Below are 23929 nucleotides of genomic sequence, written 5' to 3'. Positions count from 1 at the left end.
GGGTCACTAGAGGAAACTATCTTCATGGAATAACCAGCTCTCTTCCTTGAGGGAAGCAGGGATGACGTCTACCTATTAAGGAATAGCCTCTACGGTCTGCGCCTGTCCGGAAGACAATAGAACATGAGGCTTGACGAATTGCTAAAGAGAGGTGGTTTGACGAGGTCGAAGGCAGGCCCGTGCGTCTATTTCGACAACGAAAGAGGCATCATCGTTAGTGTCTACGTGGGCGACATCCTTATTGCTGCGAAAAGTGAGCAGGACATAAACACGTTCAAGGGAAGCATAGGGGCTGAATTCGAGGTCAAGGATCTCGAAGAAGCGCACCATATGCTCTCTATGGGGATCTGACGTAATGGTGATGGGAGCCTGACTCTGGATCAGGTATGCCAAAGAGATTGTGGACCTCTTTTAAGTGAGAGACTCAAGGGGAGCGTCCACACCGCAAGATCCAGGGATGAAGGTGCACAGAGCATCTCAAGAGGCCCATCCTTCAGAAGACATGTCTCGCAGATTCCGCCAAGCAGTAGGTGGCTTACTTTACCTTGCGGGGAGCACGAGACCCGATCTTGCTTTCTCTGCTTCCTACTTAAGTCAATTCAACGAACACCCTACAACAGAACACTAGAATGGAGTAAAGCACGTCCTACGGTCCTACGGTACGTCAAGCAGACAAAGAAGTATGCCTTAACGTACACGAAAACCGGGAAAGTCGTGCAGGCCCTCTGTGATGCAGATTGGGCGAGCGACAAGGTTCATAGGCGCTCTTTTAGCGGCTATACATTCATTTTGGCGGGCGCGGCGATCCCGGCGGCGGAAAAAACACAACGAACTGCGGTATTTATTTTTTCGGGAAAAGGTCGAAGAAGGCAAAATACAGCTGCAGTACGTCAAGACATCAGAGAATACAGGAGATATTCTGACGAAAGCTTTAAACTGGGAGAGGACTCGTGGACTATGCGACTCTCTGGGCCTTCGAAAAGGCGTGTAGACGACATCTCAAAGGGGAGTGTTAAAGATGGACAATATGTCGTCTACTTTCAGTTTCGTTTTCTGTGTTCACGCGCTTCTAGCGCATACCACCGCATGTCTCGTGTTCACATTCTCTCATCATTAAACCTCGGCGGCCGTCACCGTCAGCTTCGACTTGCCTGCTATTTTTCTTGCTGAACCCTGGGGTTACAGTGTAACAAGCAAATACATTCCATGAACATGTAATGCACTGGGTTCTCCCAATATATCAATTCCGAACTGGTCCCATATTGGACCAATATACGGTCTGGTATGCAGATAAGGATGTACGCGCTTAGAGTTAATGATAAATTTGGAACATCGCATAAATGGCATAACGAACCAAAAGCTCGCTTAGAAAGGCATTTCCCTTCTAAAAGAAAACAGATACCATATACACTGCTGGTCTTGCGCGCGTCTGCAAATTTAATAGCCCTGCTCGCTTCCCAGTCAAAACGAAGGGTGAGGTGTCTCAGTGTAATTTGATTATATACACAAAAAAACACTGAAGTGAGGCATTCCTTGGAATATCAACTCACCATTAAGATAACTGTTTCTTACTGGTTTTAGTATGAGGGAAAACTAAGACTCAGCGTACACGACATTCATACTCTAGGACAATCTTAAACTTTTTCCTTACTTAGACCATTTTCACAGCAGCAGCAGCAGCAGTAGCCACAGATACACCCTCAAGATCAGACTCTGTAACTATTGCACCCATAGAACGCCCCCACGCAAACTTTTTTTCCCCAAAAGGGTGTAACAGGGGTGTGCAAAACGCTTTACAACCAAATTACACCCCATATGCACCGAGAAGGGTGCTGAGAATTTTACAGTGCAGACTGTGGAATCCCTCAGCCTGATCATCCAGCAAAGTATCGTACAACCATCCATCAACGCCCTACCTAATCAACTGTAGCGTCCCTGTCCAAGAGCGTAACGACGAGTTCAGACGCCCTGAGCATTCACTAAAGCCTAACTACGAGTAGCATACTTTACTGCGACCAGAGGGACCTACTCTTCTGCCTTATTCACGTTCCCACTAAGGTGTTACAGGTGACGTGTTTACAAATTGCGTGACAAGTGTGCCAGCATACAGGTACTATATCTTTCCACGGTGAACTGGACTTTAAAATATCCCGAGAAAACACGATGTGAGGTGTGACACCGTGAATGTCGTTATTTTTATCGTTTTAATGCGCGTCGGCACAGGCGTGTCGACACCGTTCCTAATTATTGCCAAGGTTTTTGCATCCTGATTTATTCTGAGCTGAACGAAATTGAGATAAAATTTAGCTATCGTCATTCGTTCCATTTACTCACACCAGGGAAAGATATGGATGACAGGTTCGAATGTACATACTTACTCAGTGGTTGCGCCAACGGGACGACAATGATTCTCCACGACATCACTACAACCACTAGCATTCATCAGGCACAATAGCAAAAAGAAAAAAAAGCACAAGTACAGCGTTGATAGCACCAGCTCACTTGCGCACTTTCTGACGCACACAACAGGCACCACTCTAACTAGAATGGGAATGCCGAAACACATGCCATTTTGGTTGCAGCTCCACTCTAAGAAAAAAGTAGTAAAATCAGGAGCAATTGTAGCTTCAAGTCCCCCAGATTGCAATTACACCCTATTTTAGCCCTCTAACCCGGACATTTACTCCCCAGGACTGCAAATTGTGACTATAAACTTCGCGAATGGTCTTCCGAATGCAACAGTATACGTAAATTTGTGCTCTTGGTCAATTTGATGGCATAAGGCTGTATAACTCAGCCAACTATGCCCAATGTATGTCGCAAGGTTTTATCTCACTCGATGCGTCACGGTTGACGGTTTGATTTAATGTATTTTCATGCATGCACACGAACTCCTAGAACTGTTAGAACAGAACATGAAATGCAGGCTCCACTCTGCGACATTCATTTACTCCCGTGCATTTACTCCCGAAAGGGACTATTTTTTGTGGCAATGCATTTAGTCCCCACAAGGAGTAAAGTTACTCCTTTTTTTCTTAGAGTGTATGCACCGCCACGGTGGCTCTACTCCTATTCTGTCTGTGGTGGCTGCGTTGAAGTTAACTCTACTTCTAGCCAGGTTCGAGTACTACTAGAAGATCTTTCACCATAGCAGGAGATGGCTCTTGAGAAAAATTCCTGGAGGTGATAAGAATTGGAGGTTGCCGAAACAAACCGTCCCAAAATAAATCGTGCTAAAATAAATCGTTGTGAAATAAATCGTGCCAAAATAAACCGTATTAATAGTCCTTCGATTTTCAAAATCCCCCCCACCGACGAGACAATCGTCGGCAGCTGTGCCGACACCAACCAGTTTCGAAATCCCGCACGAAAAGCCGCCTCTACGTCTTCCTCTCGTATTATAGGATTTATTTTGGCACCATTTGTTCTAAAACGATTTGTTTTAACACGATCTGCATCGGGAAGGTTTTCTTTTCGACGGTTTATTTCGGTATACAGCCGATAGAATTACACGTTATATGACATACCGCGCAGCAATTAACGCAATTATTTCATCAGTAATTCACAAGTCGTACTCAACATACTATCATCCGTATTGTCTTCGCATCAGCTCGGCTATTCCCCAGATCTCAACTCATTGTGCGTCTCTTTATCAACTGAAGACGTTCGTATTGACGTGGTTTATATTGTGATATTCTTCTCTGTTTTGGCGTACTGGAGTCATTTCCTTTTCCTTGTATAGGTACACGCAATTGGGCTTTAGTGTGCACACTAACCGAAATGGTAGTTGATAGCAGTTTTTCGCCTTTATTACCCACGTGAGTCACGCTAGCAATTACGTTGTTATTACCATGTTCTCTTGACTGCAGCACCGCTGTACTGATGACGGGCCTCATCAAATCGTATCCGGTGACTTTTTTTCTCAGATTCATTTCATACGTCTTTCGATAAATTATTATTATTATTAATATTGATGTTACAATTACCTAAAAACAGGGATCCTCACTTGGATTTCAGAGGTTAAGGATGATGAGACCAGCGAAGTTAACAAAAATACCGCCCTCCCTTTCAGGACAATCCAAATCGACAGTGACACATTGATCTTGACCAAGCAAGAGCATGATTTAGTGATTGAATTGACGAGCCGTGATGGAACCACGCTCTATGCCAACGTTACATACAAGCTTTATCCATATGTCTGTGAGTACCATCGCAACGTTTCTTAATGTAGACTCTAGAAAGGGGTGGTACTGGAAATCATCCCGCACTTGAATCTCCTTTAGCTTGAGTAAAGGCTTCAAGACAGCATCCGCAGTCAAACAAGCCTCTCGTACTTCCTCTGATTCAGCCTCGCGGTGCCGTCTCGCAGCCAGGGATCGGAACTGGAACTGAACCCGAACCGAAAACCGGAAAAAAAACGAACCCGAACCGAACCGAAGCAGAACAATTTTTCCGCGTGTCCGGAACCGAACCGGAACTGAACCGGAAAAAAAGTCATACGGTTACCGGTTCGGGAATCGGTTCAGAGGTGAAATAATTGTACTATTGACCGACCTTTTCTTGACTCACCCGAAACGATTATCTCACACCTTTCTCAACCGGGTACAGGGAGTGTAAGCTCGCTTTCATGTAGCAAAATTACTGCCCATGAACCGGTTAAACTGGGACCGAAAAAAGTAACGGTTCCAATCCCTGTAAATGTCCCGACCGCTGACCAATTTTTTTTGTTTTGTCTGCGTATGTGTGTGTGTGTGTGTGTTGGGGGGGTAGGGGTTTCTGCCTGAGCCGAACCAAAGCCGAACCGATATACCTGAACCGGTTCAAGCTGATAATTTCGGTTCAGCGGAGCTAAACATGACTTGAACCAATATGCGTGAACCCGAACCCGAATCGGACCGAAAAAAATCCGATCCCTGCTCGCAGTCTCATCCTTCTTTCGCCGCCGCTCCTTTTATGCTAGTTTGGTAGAGTTTATATCCTTTTTGAGCTTCAGGGGGTGTGCAAAAAACAGATGACCTGTGTATGGTGTTTGATGTTTTTATGTGGATATCGCGCCTTGTGGATTACTCCACTTATTCGTATGCCTGAAACAAAATTAGAAGCGGCGGATTGCATAGTACCGGCACATGTATCACACCCCAAGTGATCAGTTTTACGGTTACCACTGACACGCACACGTAGAATGCTCAAGAATGGAAGGCACTATCACCGCGACCCGCGTGACTTGGACATTAGCTGAAATCTGATGTACATTTGTGTTTGTCGCGTAGTACTGCGAGACATTACTGAGTGAAATACGAACACATTTGTGTAAGGACGTCCGCAGAGCTCGACTGCCGATCGAGATTGACGGCCGTCCCGTTAGAACAAGGCTATGGACCTCTATCGCAGATTTCAACGACGATTTTTCTGTTCTGTCAATTGTCAGCATTGTTTAGCACGATTGCTTTCGCTATATTTTGCAGTGGGACAAGAAATGCTTTGCACAAAACCTGAAGATTGTCCATACACGGGCACGGAATGCAAGAATTCTAAATGTCTTTGCAAGCCGGACTACGTATGGCGCCCTAAGGTCAATACCTGCTTCAAGAGTATGTAGACATTTGTTCATAGCACATTTCATCGACGTCGATTGCAATGCTACCTGTGCATTAGGATCTGCCGCCGTAGCAAAACCTGACATTCTTCAACGCAAGAGCAGCTCTTACGAACGTTGGATATACTGTACGATATATACAGGGTGTCTGAGCTAAATGCGAACATATCTTTTGAAATATATATCCGTATCACTTTTTCCGATATGAAATCAATTGTAATATAGCATATGCTGAAGGTCATTCCTCAGGAGGTCATTCGCAAACTCCTAAGGCAATGTCTTAATTAACTTTAAATAATTAACTGTATAATTATAAAAGCTACCAAGTTGTCCCAACGAGAACATCTGGTTCCTTGGGTCGCCTGATACCGGAGGCGTTTTCATAGCAAAAATCCGTTCGATAGATCGTCCGCAAAAAATTTGTCAAGGACCCAAGATTTTTTCTTTATTTTGTTCATTGCGCATCTTGGGAGATGAGTCCTTCCTTCACCCCCTAATGTGAGAGGATGAAAGAGCACCATATCGACTCTTGCGTCCTGGGAAGAGATTAAAAGAAAACAGAAAATGCAACCCAAGATAAGGGCAGTTCCTATAGAGTCACCGGATACATCTGTTTTTGTTTTGTTTCCAGAAGTTAAAGCTCATCTTCGACGCATGAGGCGGCACTGTGCTCCTTCACCCTCTCACATTGGGGGTGAAGAAAAGACACGTCTCCGAAGATGCGCAGTGAACAAAATAAAGAAAAAATCGTGTTCCTTCACGAATTTTTCGCGGACGATCTACCGAACAAATTTTTGTTCTGAAAACGGCTATGATATCACGTGACCAAATGGAACAGATGTTCTCATTGGGACAACTTCGTAGCTTTTATAATTAAAAGGTTAATTATTGAAAGTTAATTTAGACATTATCTTAGGAGTTTGCTAATGCCTTCCTAAGGAGGTGCTGCTCAGCATATGCTATATTCAAATTGATTTCATCTAAAATAAAACTGATATTGTTAGGAGACAGAAGCACTGTTAGCGACGGAACACAGGTTTATTGAGGCGCGCGTAGCGAGCGCCTAGGATGAAGATGATCAGTCCGATGACGATGCGGATTCTGCCTCACTGTTTCCCCCCTCCGAGGTCGAGGCGCTCCGGGCCGAGGGAGGAATTTCGGCAGGCGAAGACGAAGAAGTGGCAGCAGGCGAAGGTGATGAAGCAGTTTGGACAGGGGTTGAGGAGGAAGGGGTTTCGGCCGGCGAAGACGAAATGTAGGGTTTAAGGCGCGACACGTGGACGGTTTCGACGTTTCGTTGGCGCCTGTCGTGGGGAGGGTCCAGGGGCACGACAGTATAGCTGACTTCGGAAATGCGGCGCACGATGCGATAAGGTCAGAGGTAGCGGCATATAAGCTTTTCGCAGACGTGCAGTTTGCGAACGGGCGATCAAAGGCACACAAGATCGCCAGGGGCATACGTTAACGCTCTGCGTTTTTCGTCAAAGCGAAGTTTAGACGGGGCCTGTGACTCGAGCGTACGAAAGCGAGCTAGCTGGCGGCATTCTTCCATCCGTGAGATGGCTTCCGCAAGTGTGAGGTTTCGGTCCGTGCTATCTTGGTAAGGAAAGATGGTGTCGATGTTCTTCTTCTTTGTAGGGGGTAAGAGTTGTCAGTCACAGTCAAGTGGCTTGGTCATTGGTTCACGGCCGTATAGACCAGGTGGAAAGGACTGAACTGTGTCGTCGACTGGACAGCCGTGTTGTACGCAAATGTGAGGAACGGAAGTAGAGACTCCCAATTTGTCTGCTCGCCGGAGATGTACAGGACGAGCATATCGGCTAAAGTATGGTTGAATCGCTCTGTGAGTCCGTTAGTCTGCGGGTGGTAAGCGGATGTGGGACGATGAGCAACTGAGCAGGCGGCGAGGACGTCCTGGAGGATTTGGGCGAGAGAGGGGCGACCTCGATCACTTATTAGCGTTCGAGGGGCGCCATGGCGAAGGAGAATATTCCGGATGAAAAAGTTGGCCACTTCCTCCGAAGATCCGGATGGTAATGCACATGTTTCAACGTAACGCGTTAAGTGGTCGATGGTGACGATGACCCAGCGGTTCCCAGAAGGCGTTGCCGGGAGAGGTCCGAAGAGATCTATGCCGACACATTCAAAAGGACGGTGAGGAGGTTGAATTGGATGAAGCAGGCCGGCAGGGGAAGCGGGAGGACGTTTTCGAGATTGGCAGGGCAGCCAAGAGGTGACGTATCGCTGGACCGAAGAGTACATTTCGGGGCCAGAAGTAGCGTGCGTAGACTCGGGCGTAGGTTTTGTAAAAACCTAAATGTCCCGCGGTAAGGTCATCGTGAAGAGCCCGCAACACCTGTGGCCGAAGATTCCTAGGTACTGCAAGGAGATGGCGCTGACCATCAGGATTGTAGTTTCGCTTGTAGAGCACACCGTCCACCAGGACGAAGTTCTTGGCTTTCCGGATAAATTTTCTATCGGAAGAAATTGGATTTCCTTCGAGGTGATTCATGATGCGAGCGAGATCGGGGTCATTAAGCTGTGCAGTTCGAAGATCTTCATATTTTATTCTGATCATTTCCATGCTCCTTTAATTTAGCTCCAATAATTCATACCCCCTTCTGAGGGGCCTTATAGGGTATGAACATAATACCAGCATAGTTCGTGCTGTTCCGTGGTTCGTTCTTATAATACTCCTTTCCTTCACTTACTGCTTGTGAGTTTCTGGGTCCCGACGCTCTAGTACAGGAAGTTAGCAAAATATGCCCACAAGACGACAATTAGCTATAGCGAAGGTGACCAGTCTTCGTAGTATTTCACTTCTGAATGTAGTATTTTATGTGCATCAGTCCCCGGAGAGACACACACACAATGATTTAAGATCAATATGTTGCCGTTCATCAAGACACGTCTTATATGGTACTAAGTCTAGGGCCCGGAATTTTAGGCGTTTGCCTAAAAATGCCTATAAACGCCTTGCTTGCCTTTTTAATAATTGCCTTTTTAAATAAATGCTTGCCTTTTTATCGACTCTATTGAATTGTAGCCTTTTTGAACATTTTGAGATGCCATAACAGCCGTTTTTAGAGGTTAAAAGGCCAGTGCGCCTTTAAGGCTCATGCTGCATTTTTATTTTCGTTTCTGCGTGTTTGCACCTTTTGTTCCTCAGTATTTTGGTTTTGTAGATGGGGTTCATGTATAGGCGACCTGTGCTTTGCTAGAGGCGCCACTAGGTATTGTGCTACAGCGCCTCTCGCGGAAAGCGCGCGCATAGTCGTGCTGTAGAGTGACGAGGCGAGTGTGTTGTGTTTGCGCTTAGGTATGGCTGAAATCTTCTATGCTGAGATTTTTTTTTTTAGCTTGCATGAGTTACACTATTAATAATTGGGAAATTTACACGTAAGAGGGGTCTGCACGTGTAGTCAAGTATAGGGCTGCGGACAATTTTGGGCACCTGGGGTGCTCAGCAAAAGCCTACAGGCTACTACCTGAGCTATCGAGACCGGCTCTGTACGAAATGGAAAGATCCATATCATGCAGCGTTCCGCATATTGGGTATCTGTCATACTAACAACTCCTATTCCCTACACTACAATACTGAACAAAAATATTGCCTTGGCACAAGGCTAAGCAAATTCATCAAAACGAAACACACGTGAATATGTCGCCCATGTAGGGCACAAGTGTGACCAGAATTCGAGTATTCCGTATATTTACGTGTATTTACGTATTTTTATTTATATACGTATAATTAGTTGTGATATATGGCACGCCAGGTCCATGTTATCTCCACTAAATTGAGGTGCCCCACTAAGAAGGGTGGCATGACTAACACGACGTTCATTGAGAGGAGGATGATGATTGATTCCATGTCTGCACGTGTCCCCTTAAATCTTTGTCACCGAGAATTACACGGCCTTTTTTTGCGCATGCTTCAGGAAGCCAGAGTTCACAATGATTTAGAAATATGTAGCCCAGCCACCCTACGTTTTCGAAATGAGTAGTAGCATGCCTCCTGTCAGCCGCGTCCACCTCGTAATGTGCTTGGCAGTATACATCAGGAGATTTCGTGGATATATAAAAAGGGCTATTTGCAAAATCGCTCGTCTTGTTACCGACATACGACAGTTCTCTTCGTTGGTACCCACTTTTCACTTCGTTGCAACGCGCGTTTAAAAGTTTTGCACTCTCCTCACCGTGAAATAAAATGTGCCGCACATTGTAAATTTCTAGGCGTAGATGAGCTTATTCAATCCAATGAACTGTTGAGATCCAACGTTCTCTCCTATACTTCCCGTGCGGCTTTCCGAACGGGTTACACGAGGCCTGGATATCATCGCGTATCTATTGTTTGTTGTGTAGCAATAGTTGCCTCTCGACGACCTTCGATTAGGATTTTCGTTTTTCATGGCACAACATACGAAGAATTCGACAAACAGAGAATGTGACAGCTAACGAGCCAGCGAAACAGAAGAGAGCTATCGCCGCCGCGACAGCAGATATATGCGCGCTCCCGCCACAGCGTGGAGCTCGCGTCCCTTCAAAGCTGTAGCGCAGCTCGCCTATATTTCATCAACATATTTGGACTCTCTTGGACTTTCCAGAGATTTGATGGCTGGAAACTAAAAGTAGTACTCACTATTGCATGGTTCTAGGCCGCCCCGGCATTCCTATAGAAGTAGACAAAGCCTGTATGGTGCCGAAGCCTTTTTTCCTGGGTGGAAAATTCTGAAGCACCAACAAAGTCAGAGAGTGTACCAGATTGACAGGCCTATTTTGATATTTTATTGCCTATTTTGCTATTTTTCAGGGCCTAATTGCCAGCCTATTCCATCGTTTTTAGTGCCTACATTTCCAGGCCCTAGTAATAAGCTCATATTCGTAGGAACTCTTCCGTTGTCCTGGAAGCTAGTCGAAGTGGTTCCGGTTCTCAAGCCAGGGAAAGACCCGTCTGCTGCTATTAGTTATCGCCCCATCGCATTAACCAGCTGCCTTGGGAAGACTTTTGAGCGCATGGTAAATGCAAGGCTCGTATATGTTTTGGAAGAGGCAGGCATCTTTGACAAACACCAAAGTAGTTTTCGTTCCGGCCGGAGCAGCCAGGACAACCTACTCCACCAAGAATCAAAAATCAGAGAGGCTTTTGTTCGTGGGCAGTTTTGCGTATCCGTGTTTTTTTATCTCGAAAAAGCATACGATACCACATGGCGCTTCGGGATTCTGCAAGATCTACACGCATGTGGTATCACAGGGTGCATGTACAGGTGCATTGAGAATTTCCTCAGGGATAGAAAATTTCGTGTCTGTCTGGGCTCCACTTTATCTAACGTCTTTGTACAAGAGAACGGGGTTCCACAGGGTTCTGTGCTGAGCGTTACGCTATTCGTTGTGAAAACGAAGCGAGAGCCATCCCACCTGCCGTCCAGTACTCCCTTTACGTAGACGATGTGCAGGTTTCCTACTCGGCATCAAGTCTTTCAACAGCTGAGAGGCAGGTGCAACTCACGATCAACCGTCTATCTAAGTGGGCTGATGTAAACGGCTTCAGGTTTTCCGCGAAAAAGACAGCGTGTGTTGTCTTTACGAGGAGGCGAGGCACATTTGCTGAGCCCTCGCTGCTCCTCGGTGGCAACACACTACCAGTTTCTGATGAGCAAACATTTCTGGGGGTGGTGTTTGACAAGAAGCTGTCTTTTGTGCCACACATAAATTATATAAAACAGAAGTGCCTGAAATCCTCCAACATACTCAAAGTTTTATCCCATCGATCGTGGGGAGCCGACAAAGTCACACTGTTGAGGGTCTATGACTCGGTTGTGCGCTCAGTAATTGAGTACGGGAGTGTCGTGTATAGCTCGGCGCGGCCTTCGGCATTGAAGGTGTTGGACCCCATCCACCACGAAGGCATCCGACTCGCCACCGGTGCCTTCCGAACGTCCCCTGTGAAGAGTTTGTATGTTGAGGGCAATGAATGGTCGCTCGAGAGACGGAGACAATTTGAACATGTGAAGGCTGCGCTAAAGTACAGATGCCAGGGCGATGACCCAGTTGTACACTCTAGTGTGAACCCCGCTCTGGAGCGACTCTTCCTTGCAAAGCCCTCTGTTGTACCCTCGTTCCCGCTTCGTGTGCAGGCGGCGAGTTCCCGTGTGGGATTCAGCCCCTCTGGCGTTCCCCTGCAGCAGGCAGTCCTCGATGCTGCGCCTTGGCAGAGACATCTAATACAATCAAATTTAAAAATGACACAGTTTGACAAACAGTCCACTGCACACACTGTCATTCTCCAGGAATTCCTGGAGATTCACCATAACTTCGGGAACCACCATGCAATCTACACTGATGGGACTAAAGTAAGCAATGGTGTGGCGGCCGTTGCCCTTGAAGGTGATTCTATTGTGACGGCGCGCCTGAACACGAACGCCACAGTTTTCACCGCAGAGCTTTACGCGATTCTCCTGGCTCTGCGGCACATTCAACAAAACGACCTTCAAAATTCAGTAATTTATTCCGATTCGCTAAGCTCTGTGCGTGCGCTGCTTCCATGCTATGACACCAAGAATCACCTCGTCAAGCGAGTACGAGCGCTTGCGACTCAACTTTGTTCCCGAGGCTTTTCAATCTGTCTCTGCTGGGTCCCCAGTCACACTGGGATCCCGGGGAATGAACGAGCCGAGCGTGAGGCTCGGCGAGCGTTGGCACAAGAGGAGTCAGCTCTAGGACTACCCTACCAAGACATCCTGCCAGTGTTAAAGAGAGCTGTCTGCACACAGTGGCAGCAGGAGTGGGACATGGAAGAAAATAACAAGCTACACCTCACACAGCCACACGTTTCCTCCCCGCATCGGACTGAACACATCAACAGATCATCGGAGGTTCTTTACGCGAGATTGAGGATTGGACACACATGGCTCACGCATCACCACCTACTCAGAGGTCAGGATCCGCCAGCTTGTGCGCACTGCGGTGACAGCTTGACTGTCTTGCACGTACTGGCATCCTGCCCTCACTTCGAACACCAACGCCAACAGTATTTCACCGCATTCTACAGATACCATGTCCCACTCCACCCAGCCCTTCTACTGGGTGACACCCCTCTTGTGCCGTTTGATAACGTAATCAAATTTTTGACCACGTGTGGGTTCTTAGTCAGATGTAGATGATAAGCATTGCTCCGCTTTTATCCAATATCACCGAACTCCTCATGTAAATGTCTCATTGTCACACTTGTAGATAGCTTTTAACTGCCATGCTCGCTTGCTATCGTCATCCCCCCCTCTCTCTCTCTTATCCTGGTCAATCTCATCGCTCATACCTCATACCTGTAGATAGGTTTTAACTACCACACACTCTCTCTCACATCATCTTTCCCATAATCATCTCCGACACACTCACCATGGTTTTGGCGCTCTATGGCCTTTGTTGCCTTTGTGCCATTAAACACACAATCAATCAATCAATCAATATTCGTATCGTGGACCTATCTTCTGAGCTCACTTTACTGCATGCATGAGCTTCTTACGTACCTACGTGAATGGGTTCTCTAGTTCCGCTTACGTCCTCAAATATATGCTACATTAGAATGTCGATGTATTGTGCAAATGGGGATTCGAATTGTATAATACTTTCTTGTCCTTTATCTACATCCGATCGGATACCAACCCGTAATATTGACATATGAAATGGAGCCCCATGCACTCCTGTGCTGTAGGCATGCCACGAAAAAATGCCAAACTTTATCGGAATCCGTAAAAGCTTGCAGATAGTGGAGGGCATTATGCTGCCTCGGATTTGTTCGCTCTTTTATTGTGTGTAAAACAACACATTTGGCGTTTGATACTACAAAATTCATAGGAAGTACGCTTTTAGACACAACACACTTCACCGTATAGCGCGCAGGTACACGCGCTTCCAGTGAATGTTGTTTGGAATTGTCATCACTAGGAAACAAAGAACAAGAAAAACCGTGGGGCGTGTCCAATAGCTTTCGCTAATGATTAATGAGCTCAGAAGCGAAACGAAAACGAGACCGACGTAACAAAACTCAGCTCTAATATGGCGCAAAGCCACGGAAGCGATAATGTGACCTGATGTTATACGTAGCAACGTGTTTGAAATGTACGTTGAAGCAACGTCCTTCTTGAGATTCATTATGTGTTGGTGTCGGTCTCATACGCCGGAGGCTATGTATGTCCTGATAAGCTTCCGAATGAACTTGTAGAATTTTCTTTTTTTCTGAGTTTCAATGAGCTACAAAGACAACCGTGAAACAAGCAGAAGACAAAGTAGCAGTAGCTTGCAGTAACATACGCGTTGTGGTAAACTACAGCAAAATTTAGTTTAGCTTAGCTAGTGAATCTAACTGCACTTCCATGAATAGATTTCGAATACTTCTTTAACTACCACAATCTTGTTTCAGCAGTATAGTTTAACTACAGGTGGTTATCTGCTGCTCCAAAACGCTGTTCACCATGTAGTTGTGTCAACGAGTGGCATTCCCTCTAGGACTCCAACCTACCAATTCCCACTAATGTGTTGTTAAAGCAGTAGTGTCTGTGATTCTGAAAATGAAAATGGCGCCTCAGAAAATCGCCACTATATTTTCAGCCAGTAAACGCTTACCGAACGTCACTGAAACGGAGGCACCTATGGACATCTCCCTGTTTGTGAACAAATGACCTCATAGTGTTCGACAGCACCACAAATTTGGTAGTGTTGAACTACGCTCGAAGCTAGGGGGGCGAACAAGGTCGTGCCCGAAAGCCACGGTCTTGAGGGGATTACGATGGTCCCTGAAAGGGACGCGACCTTCGGTCCTATACTTTTCTTTCAATAGGAGGCAGCGAACAAGTGCCCATTCGTGGAACCCATCCCTCCATTTCCGATTTGTTTTGGTTTCAGTCTGTCTACCAACGTCATGATGACGTTTCTCGGGTAGAGGTCTATTGTCTAGGAAACTGTGAAGCACTGGAGCATGAGCTTGCCAGCATGTGCCCCAGCAATGAAGTTCCATTACAACGACATCTTTTCGTGGGACACTTGTTTTACGCGAGAACATTATTGTATTAAGTACGCACGTGGTACTGCGTGGAATTTGCGTGAAAACTAACTAGCATCTGATAGACCAAGTTTCTGGGCTACCGCGAACGTCTTCGGCAATCGGCACACTGTTCGGCACCGATGGGTGTAACCTGACCACCTACAAAGGTTCGCTTCGGACAGCCTTGTTATGGGACGAACATTTGATATCTTTAGCATTGGCACTGACATGGAGATTGCAGGACCAGGTTGCGGCAGCTGATGGTCATTTCAAATACTTCTTTGCGAAGACTGACATTGGCTCATCAAGCCCAGCTCAACCCTACAATTTCTATACGCTTTTGCTTTTCTCCTGTGTTTCGAAAGCATATATTACAAGCACTTGGGAAGTCGGAGTTACTTCAAATAAACTTCGGAGCTACTCTCCTTCCTGTGTGTACTTGGGACGTACAAGCAGGGGTCGAAACCGGAACCGAACCGGAACCGAAAACTGCAAAGACCCGTTATTTTTTGCCGGACCGGACCGGAACCGAACCGTAAACGTTTCTTTCTCTCCCCTTGAACGAACCGGAACTGAACCGAAAAAATTCGATGCGGTAACCGGTTCTCCAGATGGTAAAAACGCGTCTACCTTCCCACTCCACTGCCGAGCACCAGCTCCCTGCATCTCTCGGAATCTTGTCGAATCCATAGAGCGGACAAATTGTTAAGGCAACCTGTGTTGAGTTCATGCATGGAGGTAAGAAACTAAGGAGATGCCCTAAGCGCCTCTCCCAATGCAAGCGAGCGTGCTGTGACCCGCGCATGGCATTGTGGTTAGTTGCCCACACACGTGACCCATAAACGTTACGGCAAGACGACATAAAACATGGCGTCCCCCATGTCCGCGGCGTATCTTACCTGAATACAGAGACGAGCTGCGGCCGAATAACTTGTTTCCGCTTTCATAACATCTTAGAAGTTATCACACCCGTTGAAACACAAGATAGATAATCTCAGTGTGGAAGCAATGGATCACAAATCGCTAGAAGACGTACGTACGTCATCGTAACATTGCCTGGCTTCTCTTCTGTTTTGCTCAACTTTTGTTGTGATTTATCACGCGGCAAATATTGAAACAACCCATAACCTTCAAAGTATTGTGCGAATGGACTCCTTGAAGGTAAGACGTTTGCTGAAGATGAGGTTTGCTAAACTTCCAATCCTCCGAGCAGACCGCCATAACGCCGAAACATGTGGCGATCACGTGACCGGGCAACTAGATGGGCGTGGTATTGCCAGGAGCGACCGCTAGAGGGGTCCCACGGCCCTCCGATCTTATAGCCCTCTCCTTAGTTTCTTACCTCCATGAGTCCATGCACCTTCTACAGCCTCCCGTCCAAAAGGTTCACGACATCCCTGTACATTGTTATGAATCGAGGTGTAAAAAAAGAAAGAAAAAGAAGATGCGCTATACGACAGCTACACCTTGCATTGTTGCCTCGGCTGCTTGCATTCATTCAGCGTCGCGGTGTGAAGGCGACGTACATTTTAATGCTTCAGAGAGTGACATCCGCAAGCAACGCAGGCCTCTAGCGGCTACAGGAAAGAGGTTGGCGTGTAGTAGAGAATGGAAGAAGGAAACACAGGAGAGGCGCAACGTGTCGTCCTGTGCATGGGACTGTGGGATACACCTATCTACCACATTGCCGCTTTCTTCTCTCTTGCCTTTTTTTTTCTTTAGCGATAACCTTTTGCACCGGAGTTCAATGATATGCCAGCTGTTCGCCATTTCCCGACACTTTTCGGTACAGTAAAAGATTATCTGCTGTGAACTGCGCGGTTCTTTGTACCTATAAAGTGTAGAGGCGAGGGAGCAAGACGAAAAAAGAAGGAACAAGCCATCGCCAGAACCTGATACCAATTCTCACATGTGGTACACCTAACGTAAACCGGTTCGGGCCGATTACTATCGGCTTAAACCGTTATTTCGATTGCGCTGAATCCGAACCGAACCAATGACCTTGAACCGGAAATTGAACCGAACCCCCCAAAAATAACGGTTTCGAGCCCTGCGTGCAAGCATCAATGGCAACCCACAATGCCTCTTCTGTGGGGTGTTGCGAAACCTCCGACAAACCTCCAACGATGTCTTGCGACGAAGCCATTAACAATTCAATATTTTTTTATAATACGCGTTAAATTCAGTAAAAATAAGTAAAAATAACCAGTCCAGTTTGCCGTTCAAGTAGCGCGTAAAGACCACACGGCGCTGCCGTGTATGTTGCTCTTCGGTTTCTCGGATGCATGTAAAAGACACTTGCAGTATACTCACTTCGATGTCAAGGCACAGTATTTCGTTAGTTCTGATGCAATTGTCTGTCTGCCTTCCACACGCATTCTCTACCTCTCGGCAGCAAAAACCGTAGTATCCATCCATAGTATCCGTCGGTTTGCATTTCACACATGAACACCTGCATGACGAAAAAACAGCGCTTGTTTCGGCTTACACAAGTGCTTCTCCCTGATACACGGAAATTTCACAAAGCAGTGCATGTTCACGGCACGGTGAGCTACTGCTGAGGACGAATGTGACTCCGATTAATCTCTGGACGAGAAATCTTCTGCTGCGAAGAACACACTTTCCACCACGCTAACGCACGAACAACAGTTCTGTGTGAGCGACAGTTGTCGAATGCGGAATTCCAGCGCACTCATGTTCAAGAGGCTCGACATTCTCGACGTAGAAAGTGGTCACAAATGCCTACTGCCATTTTCGTTTTCGCCGGATTAGCGCCCAGAAGTGCGCGTATTACATGCGTCCTCGACAGATGGGGCGGGGTCATGCAATTGTTGACAGACTGCTCGGTTTCCTACTAGGTCCCTGGACATGCAATTATGAAAAATTCGATTTCAGAAAAACTACAGCGATTTCAGCGGAGCTCTTTGATATTTGAACTTTTGAAGGTTCAAGCTTTTCGCTGAACATAAAGTTTCGATAGGTTTATATTCACTTTTCGGTCCCTTTAAGACCGGTCGCATGACACTACGTGAGCCCTTCCCCATTGTGGCTCTGCAGTATTTCTCCTGGCACGCTGTTGTGTCTCCTTATCTCCAACGGCGTATGTAGACGGACTACTAGATTTTTTTTTTAATTGAACATAACTATAGTGCACTATGCATTGAATTAAATATTGCAAAGCGTGCTACAGGTTATTAAAAGTGTCGTTTCGTTTACTTACAGACTGCTCACAAACCAATCTATGCCCTGCATCCGCTGACTGCTGGGTAGGAGTCTGCTCATGCTACCCCGGTAAAAAGCCGGTGAGCGGGAACTGCCAGTCTTCCGGTAATTAAACTTGATTGGGGCCTATTTCACGTATTCAGAGGAAGGGAGGTCACACCTTGAATATCCAATGCTTTTATGTGTTTAGAATATCGTGCAAAATTATGATGAACAACGGTAATGCATCGCATGGTGTGAAAGTACTCGACCCTGAATTTGAATGTTCCACTTTGACCGTTTTCGTCCTCGTATGTCGCGCATGTTGTTTTAAAAGGCATTCTTGTGCTTTTTTTCATACCTTTGTATACACCGAGTGCAACAAGCCAAACTTAAATTTTGGTGCGCATGTGATAGAATGTTGTGTAACATTTAAAAAAAATTGTTCGCCATTTCAACGCTTCATTTCTGTGGATGTAGATGCCCATTCTCGCAAAACTTGGCATCAAGCGGCTCAGGTTCTAGCACGCTTCAATTTTATGTACAGAGTGTCCCAGCTAAATGCGAAGAGATTTTTTCTAATATATCTATCACCTTTATCGGGATGAAGTCAGTTGCGATATAGCATATGCTGAAGGGCTCTCCCTCGGAGCGCACCAGCAAACTCCTAATGCACTGTACGAATTAACTTTTTAATTATAAAATGCTACGAAGCTGTCCCAATGAGAACATCTAATCTCTTTGGTCACCTGATATCGTAGCCGTTTTCAAAACAAAAGTCCGTCCAATAAACCGTCCGCAAAAAAAAAATCGTGAAGTAGCACCTTTTTCTTTTCTTTATTTTGTTCATTGCGCGTCTCCAGGGACGCGTCTTACCTTCACTCCCAATGTGAGAGGGTGAAGGAGCACAATGCCGCCTCATGCCTCGAAGATGAGCTTTATCTTGCGGGAAAAAATGTAGCCGCGTTTACATGAACTCGACAGAGCGGATCGAGTCGAGCTGTCAGCGCAGTGAAAGCGTCTTCCGGTTCCCGTTTCTGCTCAGGCCTGCCGTCGCCTGCGTAGAGCGATGGCTGTACTCGATTTCACTCGACCCGACAGCGTTTATATGCACTTCGCCCGTCGAGTCGAGCGCGTCAACACATCCCATGCTGTCGAGTTGACTTAACTCGACACGACGCAGAGTCAGCTCGACCCGACAGCGTTTACATGAAAGAGTTAACTCGACAGTTCAACTCAACCCGCTCCTGTCGAGTTCATGTAAACGCGGCTCGTATCAAGTGACGCTATCGCAACTGCCCTTATCTTTTTCCAGGATGCAAGAGCTCTCTCAGAGCTCCGGTGAGAGCGAGGAGATAGTGTGCTCTGTCACCCTCGCCACCATAGACGCGTCTCCGAAGATGCGCAATAAACAAAAGAAAAAAATGGTGTTCCTCCTCGAATTTTTTTGCGGACGATCTGTCGAACGGATTTTTATGCTGAAAACGGTTACGGTATCAGGTGAACGAAGGGACCAGATGTTCTCATTGGGACAACTTGGTATATTTTATAATTAAGAAGTTATTTATAGGACATTGCCTTAGGAGTTTGTTGGTGCCCTCTTAATGAGTGCCCTTCAGCACATGCTATATTGATATTGACTTCATCTCGAAAAAGTGATATCTATATATCTCTTAAAAATCTGTTCGCATTTAACTGGGACACCCTGTATCAATCATGCGTGCACCGCAGTGTGCAGTTGCCTGCTGACTCAATCAACAACAACAACATTATTATTTTAATGATTATGATTGGGGTGTTTCACAACCAAGCGCGGTGCTCTACCCCTTCGCTTGCGGTAATGTGGTTACATATACAGGGTGTTTGCTCTAACGTGTTCAGAAATTGTATTTAAAGCGAGCAATAAAAGAAAAACGAGCGCTACTTTTCATCTGTTTGACTAGTGAAGCAGAACGTGTTTCTTACTCAAGTAGCAGAAAAGTATCACTTGCTTTTCTTGTTTTTCTGGACACATGACAGCAAATACCCTGTATAATGTGTCGCCTCACAGTGTGTAGCGCAGTACCACAGTGTCAGAAAACTTGAGAAATTCCTTTAGAGTTGCGCATTGGTAGGCTGGATTTGACCAATTAATTTTGATATAGTGAGAAGGCACTGTCTAGCTGATTTAAAGACGCCGAATATGCGGTTCTGAAAGGTTGGTAGCGCGTGCAATTGGATAAACGAGTATGTGCTCTAGATCAGTAAACTGTTGAAGTGGGGTATTTGGTAACGCACAGTAATCCTGAAGCAGCAACTAGGACACGGACAGAGAACTGAACAGGAGTACAGTTTTACTTACAATTAAAGGGTAAACGAATCAACTCTCATTATTATACACTCTTAAGAACTTCGTGCTGCTAATCTTGAACCTGTTCCTCTCGAGGAATGTTGATCTTCTTGGTAGTCTGGATATCTTATCTCTGAAGACAACAAATCAACAGCCAACAATCAATATAATTCTTCTATCTCCCTCGAAAGCTGAACTTTAAAACGTGCTTTTGTAACTCTCTTTCTGAATTGAGTGCGAGGCAATATACTTAGGCCAGACAGGGAGATGCCTAAACATTAGACTAAAGGAACACAAATACACGATAAAGAAGTCCACACCATCAGGACTGTTGGCTCTAAATTGCAAGGATTGCAAGTGCGCGCCTCAATTCAGAGACTCAGTTGCAAAACCACATTTTAAAGGTCAACGTTCAAGGGGGATACAAGTAGCACATGGAACAGGAAAGGAGGCCAAAGGATTGTGTGTAAGCTGACCTTCTGCTGATTTGTTGTCTTCGGAGATAAGATAGCTAGACTTCCTAGAAGATCAACATTCCTCAATGAGAACAGGTTCAAGATTCTCCACATCAAGTTCTTAAATATGAATTCTCTACCTTCTGGTTGTAAGAAAAGCGTTACTCCTGTTCATTTTTCTGTCCGTGTCGTCCTCGTGCTGCTTAAAGGTAAGTGTGCTCAAGATCTTTTAGATCCCAGCAAGAAAGTCATCTTGTCGCTAGCGGTGGCTGCGGTGATCTGTAAAAGCCACTTTGAGTCGTATCCGATAGATTAATACAGCGTCTTGACGACAGGTGTCTTGTGGCATCCAACAAGCGAACGTTAGGTCGACTCTTGCAAACATAGATCGGGAGAGAAAGCCAGTTGTCCATTGGCGGGAAGCCATTGGTGCCACGAGACGTTGAAGCTGAGACGAGAGGGATGTGCCCGGAATCCACCATTAAGAATAAACCGCTTAAAAATAAAACACTTAAATTCGCACTCTTAAAAATAACAACTTTATTTTGAGCTGATGAACGGTAAGTTTCATAGCCGAGAGCGTTACTCTACCCCATTGCTGGTTGTAATGTGGAAAATGAAACAATAATCCCCTTCAAAATAGTGAGCCCCTGAGAAATAATGAGCCCTTCCAAGCTCCAATAAGTCCTATGGTGTCCAAAAAGGTCAAAAGAGCTATGATGACAAGAGTGTGCTGGATTTCGCCATAAGCCAAGCAATTTTGAGAGAGGTGGGGGAGAGTCCAGCAGTTTAAGAGATACGGAGAGTGCGGTTCGGGAAGGTAGGTAGTGTGGGCAATGAAGAAATATGTCCGCTGGATCTTCTAGAGTGGCGCAGTGACAGCATCTGGGAGAGTCAACTTGTCTCAAGCGGTAATGCTACTGCGCTGTAAAGACTACATCGAGTCGTATTCGATGAATTAATGCTGCGTCTTGACTGTTCAAAATGAATCTCCAAAAATAAACTGCTTAAAATACACGCTTAAAGATCAAAGCTTACCAATCCACCATTAAAAACAAACGGTTTGGAAAGCCACCACGGAGTCAGATTTATTGTATTCTGCGTTGGGTTAGATCAGGTTATAGCAGGTTAGCTTACTTTAGCCTCAGTTGGTACGGGTTAGTTTAGGCTCGTTTGCTCTTGTGAGGTTCGTTCAATTCCCTTGCCTGCAGTTCGCCATGCTTTGGGAGGTGCGGGCATAAGACTGAGAGCCGATTTCACCTCACTTTTTAAAGGTATATTCTTAAGCGTAGCTTTTTGGCGATTTGTAATTCAAGTTGCATAGTGTTGCAGATTATCTTTACCGTGGATTTCTTTCAGGCTATATTGTGGACGTTCTATTTTTAACGGTAGACTGTTGCCGTTTATTCTTGAGCGTTTAATTTTAACGGTTCCATATCGCCTACACCCAGACCAGAGAAGTCGCTGTGCATTATCTCTCCTCTTAGCCCCTCATACTGAAGGATGATCTCAGTTGTCTCGCGACGTAAACACCGAATTATTATTATTATTATCATACTGAAGGAAACGTGGTAAAGTGCGAAATTGACAAGTGTCTTTGCTGCCGTGTCCGAGCGCACTTTTGTTGCCTTTTTGGAAGCGAATAAAGTTACGGCTGAACCAAACACACCTTCCCGATTTTGCTCTCTTTCTTTTCTCTCTCTCTCTTTTCGTTTCACTGCTGTGTCGCTGGCGGCGGTGACCACTGCCAACGCCACCTAGATACACAAGGCCTGCTTATTGCCTCCCCTCCCTCCTTCGCTACGTGGACACATAAAGTCAGAATTGGTCTGCTACAGCGATTGGCCGCACTGCGAATCCAAGAACTCTCAAATGATTGCAGCTATCTTGAGTTGAATCTGTAGACAAAAAGTGCAACATGCGTTCCAGAAAATCAACCTTAAGAAACATATGGGGCCGTTTATTTTAAAGTTGTCCCATTTAGTACGCGGCGACGTTCGATCACTACTCGCAGACCACGGTGGTTCGTCTCCATGGCTACGACCGCTGAAAGCACGCTCGTGATTGGCCGTTGAAAACACGATTCCGGTTGGCTGACTCTTGGTCGTTACATTACATCGACGAGTGAACAGGCTTTCTCTGTCTAGCTGGTGTTGCCACTCCTAATAACCCCCCTGCCAGCGCCTGTGGTCAAGTGGCAGCCTTCCAGTTACGGTGGTGGTGGTGTTACTGCTAGCCGTGGCTAGTTAGAATACACCTTTTTAGAAATGCAAGCGCCACCTATGGCGCGCAAGGGCTCATGGGAACTTCTAGCGCCTCAGAGCATTACGAGTCGGCCAGAGGTAGAAGAACAACAACAACAACATTCCCGATGTGCGCAGCAGCAGCGTCAGCTAGGGTAAACTATACCAGAAGCAGATGAGAGAGCAGTGTCCTTGAAAGTTCCCATGCTGCTTTGCGCCGCACGCATCTTTTTAAAATCGTCTGTTACATTCATTGAAAGTGTCACAGCCAACGCATAAACTGTAAACACAGACAGCAGTGGAACGATTTTCTGACACTCACCTGCCAATGAAATTCGAGGACTTGGGAACTACTTGCGGCAGCGCAGTTTGACATTGGTTGCCATTTACTCCACGTGACGGAGGCGCCAATCCTCAATTAGAGATTTTGACATATATATTTTAATTGTTTATTTTTGACAGTATATTTCTGAACGTTTAGTTTTCAACGGATATTTTTTAGCCATTGTTTTTGGGAGGGAATTTTTGCGCGGTTGATTCTTTATCGATGAATTTTACGCGGTTTATTGAAAAACATTTATTTTGAAAGAGTGTTTCTCAAAGGATTTATTGTTAAAGTTAGTGTAACCCTACAGAAATGACAGCGCCAACAATATTTAGGTCAAGGTACTAAATACTACCTTTTAGATGTATTTGTAAGATACCAACTAACTCCCAACAGTATTTAAAATAGAGTACCTGGGTAGAGTATTTCAGTTACCAACAAGTGCGAACTGCCGGGCGCCGTGAACATTATTTGTAAGCTCTTCCGAACGGAGTATATCGTCGTCTGTCTGTATTTTCTTTTACCGTGGGCTTCCCACCCCTCTTATACCATGCGCTCCCCCCCCCCCCTCCCGTGCCATCCCAAGCAGCACAATGTACCGAAAGTCGAGTGCAATATGCGTGGACGGTATGTTCTTTAGTTTCACCAGTTTGTTCAAGGTCTTCCACCTACCCGTCCACCCCTATTGCACTCCACTTTCAGTACATTGTGCTGCTTGGGATGCGTCTGATCATCCTTGAATG

General features: G+C 45.9%; 1 protein-coding gene across 3 annotated transcripts in view; it reads left to right on the top strand.

The window, feature by feature from the left end:
- The window catches only part of LOC135372846 (uncharacterized), a 54492-nt gene that overhangs the window by 12664 nt on the left and 17899 nt on the right, over positions 1 to 23929 (top strand). For 2 of the 3 annotated variants that reach the window (XM_064606308.1, XM_064606305.1), the window contains exons 3-5: positions 4073 to 4200; positions 5466 to 5591; positions 17856 to 17960. In XM_064606308.1, coding sequence (XP_064462378.1) covers positions 4073 to 4200; positions 5466 to 5591; positions 17856 to 17960 — 359 coding nt within the window. The remainder of the gene's footprint in view (positions 1 to 4072; positions 4201 to 5465; positions 5592 to 17855; positions 17961 to 23929) is intronic. The other variant, XM_064606309.1, reaches the window with a different exon arrangement.

This window comes from Ornithodoros turicata, chromosome 1 (assembly GCF_037126465.1).
Source record: "Ornithodoros turicata isolate Travis chromosome 1, ASM3712646v1, whole genome shotgun sequence".
Taxonomy (NCBI): Eukaryota; Metazoa; Arthropoda; class Arachnida; order Ixodida; family Argasidae; genus Ornithodoros; species Ornithodoros turicata.
Note: the sequence above shows the minus strand (reverse complement) of the source record. Positions and strands in the feature narration are given on the sequence as shown.